Genomic DNA, 13,231 nt, shown 5'->3' on the forward strand with positions numbered 1-13,231 from the left:
TTAAGAACTTTATATTGTGTTAAACTTTTATTTTTTGTTTTAAATGTACATTTTCATTCACTGCATGATCAGAGTGTTTACTGAGTCTGACCAGAACCAGAACCAGAACCAGGTTTACTGCCGAGCAGCTTCCACATAAAGGAATCTGTCTTATAAAAAATAAAGTAAATGAACAATTTAAATACATGTGGGACATATTTAACAAAACGCCGCCGTCCACAGGAAGTTAAACAAAAGGTAGTGTTGATGTAACGTTAGTGTAACGTTTATGTAACGTGCAGGTCTGGGTGGATGGTGAGTCGGTTTCTATCTTTCATCCGTCTGCGGTTTCATTGTGGTTCTTTCAGGTCCTTGAAATCCTTGAAGGTTTGTGAATTTGAGGAAGAAGATAATATTGAGCCTGGAAAGTCCTCAAAATCCTTGAATCTGTCGCTGAAAGTTTTTAGGGAATCGCTTTTAATATTTTTAATTTAAAAAAAAACACAAACAATAAATGTATACATAACATAAATAATTAATGAAATAAAATAAACATCAAACGTGTGTTACTTTAATATTCGGATGACAGATAAATACAAACTATATTTTTAATAATTATTTAATTATTAATGACGTACTTCCGGTGACGTCAGAGAAAAACACCGCCTAAAAATAGCTCGTTGACGTGATTAAAGGGGAGGCGCACGCTGCGGGGTACGTCATGACGTCACCGGAGCTACGCCGTAATCAAGCTGGACAGAAACAGGAAACAAGGACCGGAAACAGAGAGATTTTCTTCTTTAAAAATAAAAGCACAAGAACGTAACTCGAGTGATGATGGTGAATCCAACATTACAAACCGGAAAGACAGTGGAGGAGAAAGGAAGTGTTCGAATACAACACTGTTAAAATACTGACTTAAATTAACTAAAACAATAATTTAAAAAATCGCGTTTTTTTTATTTTATTTTGAAAACACATTCACCGGAAGTCGTGCTCTTATTGACGTAAGTTGCTGTGAGGAAGTCGTCGCTCAGAAGAAACATCGCCGTCGCCGAGTTGCTCCGTCAAATCGTCCAACTTTTCATCCAGGCAACTCGCCGACACGAAGACGACAAAAGCCCGCCAACCCGCATCAAAGATGGCGCAGGAGAACATCTTCTTCTTCGTCCCGAATCTGATCGGTGAGATTTTCCCGCCTCCGCTAGCTCCGCGCTAGCAAATATTTAAAATAAATAACAAAATGTGACGTTTTTTATACACGTTTATGTTTCAGACTGAAATATTTGACTCTTAAATCAGTTCAGGCCTCTAAAATCTGTGATTAAATCTCACAATTTGATTTAATAAAATCAAAAAATGTTATAAAAGCCCTCACCTGGAACATTTACTGTATGATTCAGCAGATTTTAAGCTTTTTAATATTTTTAGTGCTTTTAAAGAGAATTTAACATCAGTAAAAAGACACAAACAGAAGGTTTGATCAGTTTAATATTTAAATATTCACTGGCAGGGTCCGACACAGGAAACAGGGCGGGACCACGAGTCCTCGTGGTCCCGCCCTGTTTCCTGTGTCGGACCCTGCCACCTCCAACACGCTCACATGTTTCTGACCCGCTCGTGTTTTGGACCTGCAGGTTACGCCCGGGTCGTCCTGGCGCTGCTGTCCTTCTACCTGATGCCGTGCTGTCCGTGGCCCGCCGTCTTCTGCTACCTGCTCAGCGCTCTGCTGGACGCCTTCGACGGCCACGCGGCGCGGGCGCTCAATCAGTGTAAAAGATCTGTAGGATTTTAATTTCACCGTCGTCTGATTTGTTTCTGTCGAAGGAGACCGACTCTGTGTCCGACTTCTTTCAGCCACGAAGTTTGGAGCCATGATGGACATGCTGACGGACCGCTGTGCCACCATGTGTCTGCTGGTCAACCTGTCCCTGCTCTACCCGTCTTACACCTTCCTGTTCCAGCTCAGCATGTGTCTGGACATCGCCAGCCACTGGCTGCACCTGCACAGGTACGTCACCTGCACAGGTACGTCACCTGCACAGGTACGTCCTCAGCTCTCTGTGGTCTCAGTGTTATACTTTAACATCAGTCCCCACAGCTGACAGTCAGCTGACTTCTTTGTTTCTATTTTCAGCTCAACAATAAAAGGATCCGCCAGCCACAAGACCATCGACCTCTCTGGAAACCCCGTACTCCGTCTCTACTACACATCCAAGGTGAGGACACACGCAGACTGTCTAACACCTGGACGTAGTCTCTGTGACGTCCCCGCAGACTGTCTAAAACCTGGACGTAGTCTTCGTGACGTCCCCGCAGACTGTCTAAAACCTGGACGTAGTCTCCGTGACGTCCCCGCAGACTGTCTAAAACCTGGACGTAGTCTCCGTGACGTCCCCGCAGACTGTCTAAAACCTGGACGTAGTCTCCGTGACGTCCCCGCAGACTGTCTAAAACCTGGACGTAGTCTCCGTGACATCCCCGCAGACTGTCTAAAAGCTGGACGTAGTCTCCCTGACGTCCCCGCAGACTGTCTAAAACCTGGACGTAGTCTCCGTGACGTCCCCGCAGACTGTCTAAAAGCTGTCTTGTCTCCTGCAGCCGGTTCTGTTCGTGATGTGTGCCGGGAACGAGCTCTTCTTCTGTCTGCTCTACCTCCTCCGTCACATCGAGGAACCAGCTGGTGAGACGTTTGTTGTCTTCAGATCTCGGGTGGTGCATGTTGAGATGTTCTTCAGTGTTCTGACCCGCTCTCTCTGCTTCAGCCTGGCTGTACTGGCTGCAGGGTCTCTGTGGGATCATCTGCCTCCTGAAGTCCGGCATCAGCCTCGTGCACCTCGTCACCGCCTCCCAGAACATGGCCGCCCTCGACGCCGCCGAGCGAGAGAACAGCAGGAAGTCGCAGTGAGAGAGAGAGAGAGAGGGGCGAGCGAGCGAGAGCTTCAGGGGCGAGACGTGTTTTTTAATTTCTGATAGTTTTTAACGGTGACGGTGACTATGAAGACGTTTCTGACCAAATATCACAACATTAATATTCCACATGCAGCCGCAGTGATCTGGGCTCTGGTTTATTTCACAGGTTTACAGGCAGGAGACAACATCTGTCCTCAGTTTGTCCCTCTGTGTAACATATCTACACTTTATTTATCTATAGAAATATACAGAATATTATTATCATACGAACGAGGACACAGTTTCCCACTGAGATATTTTGAATCAATATAACATGAAGCTGCACGACACGATGAAGATCTGTCTGCTGTTTGAACTTCAGGGCGTTTTTAAAAATGATGGAGTTCAGGTTTCATTTATTGATGAGGGGAACCCTGAGGCTGCAGGAGACTCCAGGAGGATCCGGACTTCAAAAACACGTTCAAGATCACAAACCAGCTCTGAGCAGCTCTTCAGATATTCACCGTGTTCCTGTGAAATGAATCTAGAGCCCGGAAACAGGAAGCTGCTGATCACAGAAAGAGAAACACGTCTTCATGCATACGCAGCGTTCTGTCCTGTATGAAGACGTGTTTCTGTTTGTTGTTCGCTGGTCGGCGTCTCTGATCTGAAAATCAAATTTCTAAAGAAATGTGTCAGTGACAGCAAAGTGAAGCCAGATTAAACTCAAATACTCTAAATATAGATTTAAAATGTGGAAGTGAGACAAACAAAACAACGTACGGCTTCAGCTCTGATTCACAGCAGAGTTACGACACTCACTGTGAAGCCTTTGTAGCTTCATTAATGTGAATAAATCTGAATAATGTTTGATGTGTCAGTTATAAACCATTAATTCAAAACATCTGGAAACCAGTTCTGAAAAATCCCATTCGTTCATTAAATCTGCAGGTAGAAATAAAAATCTGTCAGTCCTACAAAAAGTTGTTTTTAGTGAACCTGCATTTTAGTTTAACTGATTTCTGTTTTGTTGTTTTGATGGACCAAATAATTAATTTCAGATTTTGGTCGATCTACCTTAAATAATCTGAACAGAAGTTTATTGCTGGTTTATAACCGCTGTGAAACATTTACTAGACTCTGACTGTAGCTTCACATTCTTCGTCCAAACAAACTGTTTGTAGCATTTTTGGGGAAGTGGTGCCTGTTTCAGTTTCTCCTGTCAGGTGGGCCAAATATAATAATAATAATATTAATCCACCTTTATTCCTGATTTGTTTTATTGTTCTTTTTGTGTCCCTGAAATTTACGACCAAGAACCTGAAGCTGTATTTGATTTTACGCAGACGACGTTCTGTTGTTTTATTTTAAAAAGCAAACACTGTTTGTTTGGTAGACGTGTTTAAACTCTTAAATATTCCTTTTGTCCAGCACTGTTGTTGTTGTTGTTGTTTATTTCTTGAGGTTCCCGCTCATATTTTTGGTGATTTTGGCACTCGAGGGATGTTTGATCAGTTTGTTCTTATTTGTTTGTTTTTGTCGTAGATGAGACGAGTTTCCGGTATTTTTAGTTGACTTAGAAACAAACAGAAAGTTATGCAGGTCATAAGTTATACCTCGTGAAGTATTATGGTTTGATGGTTTTGCGTTCCCTGACCACGCGTGTTTGCTGCTTATGAACTTTGACGTTTGGATATTAAGATTCACGTCTTCTTTCTGAATGTATTGTTATAAAATACAAATGTATATCAACAGCAAAGCCAAGTCTGATATTGTATTTAAAGACATCAATTGTTGTAATTAATATATTTGATGGATATTTTGTTTGGTTTGAATTTACTGTCAAAGCAGCTGCAAAATAAAACATCTGAAAACCTCTTGTTTTTTTACTTTACATGCAGAGTCTCTGCAGCTCCTGGAGAATCTGAGGCCTTAAAATTAAGGCCTTGAATACCAGGTACAAAGCCACGTAGGGTTGAGTTTTAATGTATGACCGCTTAGGGCTTCCATACAATTTAATGATGCATATATGCAAATGATCTAACGAGCAAATCATAAAAATAAAATCAGCACCCACAGGAGCAAAGGTCACACTCAGCCTCATACACAAATATTTATTGCCCTGCTTTCCATAGACAGATGTTACAGATGTTACAGACGCCCTGAGCGCTCAGCGTTCATAGTGTTCAGTGTTCTGGGCAGTAAAAGTTAAACAAAAATGAACTTTAGCACATTTTTAATCTTCATCAAACAGTGAACTGCACTGCAGACTGTATGCAGGCTGTATGTAGACTGTATGTAGACTGCAGACTGTATGCAGACTGTATGTAGACTGTATGTAGACTGCAGACTGTATGCAGACTGTATGTAGACTGTATGTAGACTGCAGACTGTATGCAGACTGTATGTAGACTGTATGTAGACTGCAGACTGTATGCAGACTGTATGTAGACTGTATGTAGACTGCAGACTGTATGCAGACTGTATGTAGACTGTATGTAGACTGCAGACTGTATGCAGACTGTATGTAGACTGTATGTAGACTGCAGACTGTATGCAGACTGTATGTAGACTGTATGCAGACTGTATGTAGACTGCAGACTGTATGTAGACTGTATGTAGACTGTATGCAGACTGTATGTAGACTGTATGTAGACTGTATGCAGACTGTATGTAGACTGTATGTAGACTGTATGCAGACTGTATGCAGACTGTAAGCAGACTGTATGTAGACTGTACGCAGACTGTAAGCAGACTGTATGTAGACTGTATGTGTTAAATAAAGCTCCCGGTAACGGTGAGTGTTTAAATGAAGCTCCCGGTAACTATGAGTGTTTAAATAAAGCTCCCGGTAACGGTGAGTGTTTAAATAGAGCTCCCGGTAACGGTGTGTGTTAAATAAAGCTCCCGGTAACGGTGAGTGTTTAAATAGAGCTCCCGGTAACGGTGAGTGTTTAAATAAAGCTCCCGGTAACGGTGAGTGTTTACATAAAGCTCCCGGTAACGGTGAGTGTTTACATAAAGCTCCCGGTAACGGTGAGTGTTTAAAATGACGTTCCCGGTAACGGTGAGTGTTTAAATAAAGCTCCCGGTAATGGTGAGTGTTTACATAAAGCTCCCGGTAACGGTGAGTGTTTAAATGAAGCTCCCGGTAACGGTGAGTGTTTAAATGAAGCTCCCGGTAACGGTGAGTGTTTAAAAAAAGTTCCCGGTAACGGTGAGTGTTTACATAAAGCTCCCGGTAACGGTGAGTGTTTAAATAAAGCTCCCGGTAACGGTGTGTGTTTACATAAAGCTCCCGGTAACGGTGTTTCCGCGCTCGCGGTTTGGCGCCTCTTTCTGTCCGAACAATGGACGTCATGTGAGCTCGCGCTCACATCCAGCTGTTGCACTTGCGCGCGTCGTCACCTTTAAGATGCTCGCGGATAAAGCTTGATTTAAACCCGACACCATTTTAACGTTAACGGCTCGAGCTGCGCGTGGCGACCGAGGTTACGGATGACCGTCCGTGTGTGTGTGTGTTTTAACGGTACCGGTAAGAGCAGCGGAGCCGCGAGCGGGGCGGGGGAATTAACGGCCGAGCTGTGTCTCCGGTAAATGTCGGATTTCATTATTTGTCGGCCTACCGTGAAGTGGCGGAGGGGGCGCGAGGGACGGCACGAGACGAGCCCGGAGTCCGCGCGCGGGGCGCACACACACACTTTCCCTTTAAAGCGGAGGGGGACGGAGGGCGCGAGGAGGAGGTAAAAAAAGGAAAGGAAGAAAGAGAGGGAGGGAGGAGGCGAGGAGGAGGAGAGGAGGAGAGGAGGAGGGCGAGAAAGAGGAGTGAGGGAGAGAGTTAAAAAAAAGAGAAAGATGGCATCCTGTCGATTCAAACACCGAGGCGGAGCCATGGACCGCGGCCGACCAGGAGCGCTCTAGTTAGGGGACGAGCTGTACGCAACGCCGAGGCTTGGGGACCCGACGCTGCGGCCTTTGTTTGTTTTTTTGGAGCTATCGCTAATAAATGAGTCCGGCTACATCCTGCTCATCTTCTGTATCAAAATAATTCTATTCTGCATGCAATTCACCAGATTTTATTACAGTAGACATAAGCAAATGAAATTAAAATGCACCATTAAAGAAAGCATGAGACCAACCATTTTGTCGCATTTACAGAATCATCTTGTCAGAGCCTCTGTGCCGCCAACAGACTGCCACATTAATTCATAACTCATACCCTGATAAGTGTCAGTCAGCTGGAGCTAAATATCATCAACATATTTCCATAAAGCAGCGGGCGGAGAGGCGCCGCGCACAGGCCGCGCAGCTCGTTTTCATAGCGGCAGTTGGAGCCTCTCGCTCGGCTCCGCTGCCCTCCTCCCTCCCCTCTTCGCTCCCAGGCTGGTTCGCTCTCCCCTTCAGGATGGATACCTCCTGGAGTAATTTCCTCTTTCAGGTGAGTCTGGGTTGATGCTGGAGCTGCTGGGTGGGTGTTTTTCTTTTTTTTTTCTTTTGGGTGGGGGTGGTGTTGGAGGAGGAGGGGGTGTTCGACATGTTTGCATGGGTTAAAGAGTGAGTGTGGAGGGGGTGGTGGAGACGGAGGAGGTCACAGAGGGGTCAGTGCTCTTTAATTCTTCATGTTTGGATGTTTATTCATATTAAAAGTCTTCATGTGCAGACTGAGCGGGGCCCGCGAGGCCCCGGGGTCTCTCAGCTTTGGGGTCATTTGATGAACTTGTTTGTGAATGTGGAGCGCTGAATTATAAATGAGCACGTGAAGCTGACAGGATGTATATGAACATATACATCTGTCTGTGTTACAGGCACAAACCTGCATTTTAATTACGTGCAACTAATTCCCGCAGTCAGTCTGGGGCTCTGTGGGGCCTCTGGGTGTCTGGGATCATTGTATCATGTTAGTCACGGCTGAGCGTTCCTCCTTAAACTTGTTCAGGAAGCAGCAGCCTCATTTTAAAGTCTTTTAGTTTTTAAAGTGGATTTTAAAATCCTCTTATCAATCACCAGCTGACCTCTCAGACGTGTTTCTGAGCAGCTCTCAGATTCTCTGCAGACGGACTCAAACGATCACTCACCATCAGTCACTGTGGCCGTCTGTCTGCATCCGAGCCTCATCCGCCCTCTCTGACGCTGCGTCTGTGTTTATTTATTTAAAGGTCCAGTGTGTGTCAGATTTATGAGGCTCTATTTACAGAATATAATCTTCAGAATTACGTTTTCATCTGTGTTTAATCAGCTGAACATCAGATTTGTTGTTTTTGTTACCTCAGAATGAGGTAAACAAACTGTTTCACCTGTAGGACACAGACTGAAATCCTTCTCAAACGCCTCATCCTGACCTCTGATTGGTGGAGAGCTTTAACCCAGGTTAACCAGAGACTCTGAGTTATCGGCTCCGTCATGTATCAGTTGATTAATAACTGTGTTTCTGTTGAATTCTTCAGACGCCGTCGTCTCAGAGTCAGCCTGAGACGCCTCTTCAGTCTGAGCTGCTGCCCGAGCTGACCGGTGCCGCTCAGAGTCCTCCGGCCGAGCACATCGTGACACCGCCGTCCACCGTCGACACGGCCGCCCTGAGCGAGGAGCCGCTGCCCGGTGAGGACCAGTTCAGATGCCTCCTGCTTTAGATAATTAGAAACTTTATCAGAGACACTTTATAATATTTTGTCCCTCGTCTGTCTCCGTCAGTCAAACCCCTCGTCAAGCCGAGCCGGCCCGCCCACATCTGCGCCACCTGCAACAAAGAGTTCAAGAACAGCTACAACCTGCGGCGGCACCAGTCGGTGCACACGGGCATCAAGTTGAAGGACCGCGCCGCCCGCGAGAAGGAGGACGCGGCAGGGAAGGTGGGCCGGGTGGAGAAGCAGATGGTCCCTCTGTCCCTCCTCCACCTCACCCTGCCCACGCAGCCTCCTCCACCCACCGCCATTGTCGCCGCCCCAGAGAACCTCCCCCAGCCAGGCCAGCACGGCAACCAAGAGAGCCAGCCGGTCTCTGTTTCCATCGCCCCGGCAACCGTAACCTTGGCTGCGCCTCCTCAACCCATCCAGGCAGCTGTTGTGGTCGTGGGCTCCATGGAGCAGGTGAGGAGCCGAGTCAGGCCGGTTCAGGTCATCCAGGGGTCACACATCTTCTCCCAGCTGTACCTCCTCTTCTTACCGTCTCTCTTGCTGCTCCACAGAATCCAAACCCCAACCCCAACCCCAACCCCAACCAGGTGAGGAAGAACCACGCCTGCGAGGCCTGTGGGAAGGCCTTCAGAGACGTGTACCACCTGAACCGTCACCGTCTGTCCCACTCGGACGAGAAGCCGTACTCCTGCCCGATCTGCCAGCAGCGCTTCAAGAGGAAAGACCGGATGAGTTACCACGTACGCTCGCACCAGGGCGGCGTGGAGAAGCCGTACATCTGTCCGCACTGCGCCAAGGCCTTCTCTCGGTACGAACTCAGACCTTCAACGTGACGAGACCAAACACATCTGAGGATGTTTAACTGTGTTTGTCTTTGCTGTTTCAGACCGGACCACCTCAACAGCCACGTCCGACAGGTGCACTCTACAGAGCGACCGTTCAAGTGCACGGTAACGTCTTCATCTGTCTGTGGGTTTGTGATTCATAGAACACTGGCTGATGATGACATGTAATGTAACGTTAATATAATGATCGTTAGAACAGCTGTAAGGCGATGCGCGTAGTTAAAGGTCTCATGAACGCTGTCACATGTTCTGTGTTACAGACGTGCACGTCGGCGTTCGCCACGCGTGATCGTCTCCGCGCTCACCTGATCCGTCACGAGGAGAAGGTGCCGTGTCACATCTGTGGGAAGCTGCTGTCCGCCGCTTACATCACCGACCACATGAGGGTCCACAACCAATCACAGCATCACGCCTGTCACCTCTGCAACCGCAGTGAGTCCCGGCGACGTCACAACAGTTTTACATTCAGACGCAGCTACAGCTGATGTAAACACAACGCTTCCTGCAGCTGCTGCTTCAAATTAAAAGTGCACAGGAGCAACCAACTGCAGGCTTTTATTGTGAAGGGGCTGTAAGATGCATGATGGTTTTGTGTGCTGACTGCACCCTCTCTGCCTCCAGGCTTCACCACCCTCACCTACCTGCGTGTCCACGCCCAGAAGCACCACGGTCAGGAGTGGAAGGAGAGCGGCGGGGCGCGGGGCGGCTTCGGTGGGACGGGCGCCGGCGGTGTTCTGCTCTGTCAGCTGTGCGGCGTGCAGTGCAAGACGGCCACGCAGCTCCAGGGTCACATGGGCACCCACGCCAACCAGGGCGACCCGAGCCCGGACCCGTCGAGCGCGGGCCCCGTGGGCACCACCAGCGTGGCCGTCACTGTGTCCAGCGCTAGCACAGTGGGACTGCTGGTAACTGACTGCTCCAGTATCACCCCCCAGCCCCACAGCTAGCACGCTGGAAGGGCAAGGGGTCGGGGTGGGGACGGGTGGGGACGGGTGGGGCAGGGGATGGAGGCGGGGGAGATGGTTTAATGGAGGCAAATGAGGACTCACGGAGGAGAGGACGGGAAGACGGCATCCAGTTCAGGTGTGTGAATGATTTGAGTTCATTCTGCTCTTTTTAAACCGGGCCTGGGTCTGAATGACTCCTGGTGTGATCTGACACTCTGAACCTCGACGTATCAGTCCGGCTTTAGAGGGAGAGTTTGGATATAAAACAATATTCATGTTGTCAGCTGGTCAGAGTTTGTCTTTTGAACTGTCCTCCTTGTTTCTTTCCTTAAAGACACCAACTCCGTTTGTCTGACTCCGACTGTTGAGCTGTTCATGCAGTCATGTCAGTTATCATCTTTATCCAACAGATTTTCAGCACTGTATGAACAGAGATGGAATTGATCCAGTTTTATTGGTTCTTTATCTTTCTTTATTGATTCTGCCAGTTTTTTATCATCCTGTCTGAGTCCGACCTGTCAGAGCAGGAGCTGCACTGTTGTTTAATTTGTAACCGGTTCTCGGCTCCCGTCCTCAGAAATGAGAAAATATTTGAACAGCGTTTGTTTTCATTTAGATTTCCTGAAGCTGATGTCACTGAAACAGGATGTAACCATAGGTGCATTTGGCTGTCACCAGTTAACAGGGTCACTGTTTAAACTGAAACACCGGCATTGATTAAAGTGACACACTCAGAGGTGGACAGTTCTGAAAACTGTAACTCATGATTGTAATGAACGCAGTAATGTTCCATCATTGAGCTGTTTGATGAACTTTTTGTTTCCTCTTTGCAGATTTCTTTGTAACAGACGAGGACACAGACCAGGAGGAGCTGTCGTGGAAGTCGTCGTGTCTCGTCCTCAGCGTTGCTCCTGGTTTCATGACCCCCGTTTCCATCAGCAGGTTCAAACCGCTCACCTGCCACGAACACTGAGTCACATCCTGTACAGTGTCGAGACGACGAGGAAACGTTCATAGGAGAAGATTATTAATGTATTTTTATTCATATGGCTTATTAGCAGTTAGCTGTTTGTGTTTGCCATCATGTCACTGTTTTAATTTCATTATTTTGTAAAGCTGTTCTTTTTAAATCATTTCATGATATCAGTGTTTGTTTATAATGAGCTTATAATGATATATCTCAGTTTCTCCCCTAATTTATGACTAAACAGTTTCCGGTTTGCCTTTGTCAGACTCAGCAGGACGCAGGACACGCGTGTCAGTCGGGCCATCATGTATATACACTTTTGTACAGCTGATAAAGGCAAACTAATAGTTGTTTGTGAATATTCTCCATGGACTTTGAATGTGCATAACTCCTCTGCTTCATATGATCTCTGCTCTAACGCTGGATGCTGATTTGTAATTCTTGAAAAAAGGTTCAGTTGTAATTTGTAGCTACCTTTGGTGACACATTTCTGTGGCTGTGCATATTGATTGTACTTGATGCATAGTGCATAGCGCCTCGTTACTACTGTATTAAAAAGCAGTAAAATGCATGAGTGGATTGATCTTCATGAGTGTCCAGGTGATTGTGCACTTTATTCAAATGTAAGCTAAGCTACGTTAGGGTTTTACGGCACTTGACATTCTTAATGTTGCATTTACCAGTGACCACTCATTGTTGCCTTCTGGTCTTCATCCTGTCACTGTTGTCATGTCCGTTATATTATTTTAATCCAGTTCAAATCAATCAAAATTAGGGATGGGAATTGATCAGATTTTTACGATTCCGATTCCATTATCGATTCTGCTTAACGATTCGATTCTTTATCGATTCTCATTTGGGAAAAAAGGTAAACAAACAGTTTGATCAGCATCGACTTTGTTTAGTTAGAAGTGTCACGACCTTACAAAACCAACAGCGAGGTCAAAAGAGGCATGTAGCATGTTTTACAAAGCAGCACATGGCGCTGACATGGTAGGTATGGTGTTATTTACCTTCTGTAGTAACCACAGAGGTCAGAGGTCACAGCCTGGCTGCTGCTGCTGCTGCTAGGTTGAGATTCATCTTCAGTCTGCAGCGTGTCAAAAACACGACATTCATTTAAAAATATTACATGTTGTGTGCACAAATGTTTCTGCATGTTGGTCGTGTTCCCTCCCGACGCTGTTATCTCCACTTTGCAATGATTGCAAGTCGCCCTGTTGACGTCTGTTCTGGTGAAATGCAGCCGAACTTTGGAGCGTTTGAACCGAGTGGGTGACATTGTTACTGCTGACTGCACTGCACGTGAGAAACTTGGGTAAGTTACGTGACGTAATTGGTGCTTTCTGAAATCGATGAGAATCGTTAGATAAACTGCCAAACGATTCCATGGAACTGAAACACACAGTGATTCCCATCCCTAGTCAAAATGGCGCTCATCCAGGAACGGTATTCTGACTTTCACCAAAAAGAGCGGGAAATGTTCAGAGTCACATGACCGCTAGAGTGGAGAGAAAAATCTGTGGAAGAATCATTTAAAAACTGCTCTTGTAGTCACAAATTTCACTCTACAGGAAAGATGTTAACATCAGTTGTTGTTGGAGAACGTGTCCTGCTCGCTCATGAACCTGCTGAAGCTGTCAGACTGATAGTTTTGGCTCTGTGAGCTCAGATGTGTCAGGATCACACACCAACTGCCCCATTTACTCCCATATTAACTGACAGCAGACATTTCTAGAGGAAAGCAGACGGAGCAGTTCTTTACCTCGCTCTAGAGGTCACATGTTTTAATTCTTCCATACAAATTCAACATGTAGACGTTCATGAAGACCTGAGAATGCTTAACATCCTCTCCGTTCATTGATCTGACCCACGGTTTGGGAACTGTGGTCGATTGTTTAACGGTGAAACGTTCAAGGCTTTCTCTCTCAGCAGCTTCGACTGACAGACAGCTGCTGTTTGCTACTCTGC

General features: G+C 46.4%; 2 protein-coding genes across 3 annotated transcripts; both read left to right on the top strand.

Annotated features, from left to right (window-relative positions):
* Nucleotides 1-948: 948 nt before the first annotated feature.
* Nucleotides 949-4,748, top strand: cdipt (CDP-diacylglycerol--inositol 3-phosphatidyltransferase (phosphatidylinositol synthase)). The gene is made up of 6 exons (XM_027285708.1): nt 949-1,163; nt 1,617-1,751; nt 1,837-1,990; nt 2,117-2,198; nt 2,581-2,662; nt 2,745-4,748. Exons 1-6 carry the CDS (start codon nt 1,121-1,123, stop codon nt 2,885-2,887), a joined length of 639 nt encoding a protein of 212 aa, XP_027141509.1. The 5' UTR covers nt 949-1,120; the 3' UTR covers nt 2,888-4,748.
* Nucleotides 4,749-6,064: 1,316 nt separating this feature from the next.
* maza (MYC-associated zinc finger protein a (purine-binding transcription factor)) lies at nt 6,065-11,849 on the top strand. Of its 2 annotated transcripts, none has more exons than XR_003463378.1 (8): nt 6,065-7,309; nt 8,316-8,466; nt 8,560-8,954; nt 9,053-9,309; nt 9,388-9,451; nt 9,607-9,778; nt 9,968-10,429; nt 11,127-11,849. XR_003463378.1 is itself a non-coding variant. In XM_019265895.2 (8 exons), exons 1-8 carry the CDS (start codon nt 7,277-7,279, stop codon nt 11,136-11,138), a joined length of 1,368 nt encoding a protein of 455 aa, XP_019121440.1. In that variant the 5' UTR covers nt 6,066-7,276; the 3' UTR covers nt 11,139-11,849. The 2 variants fall into 2 exon arrangements, 1 of the variants encoding a protein (XP_019121440.1); XM_019265895.2 differs by having other exon boundaries at nt 6,066-7,309; nt 9,968-10,251.
* The last annotated feature ends 1,382 nt before the right edge of the window (nt 11,850-13,231 follow it).

Source organism: Larimichthys crocea, chromosome XII (genome assembly GCF_000972845.2).
Source record: "Larimichthys crocea isolate SSNF chromosome XII, L_crocea_2.0, whole genome shotgun sequence".
Lineage (NCBI taxonomy): Eukaryota > Metazoa > Chordata > Actinopteri > Sciaenidae > Larimichthys > Larimichthys crocea.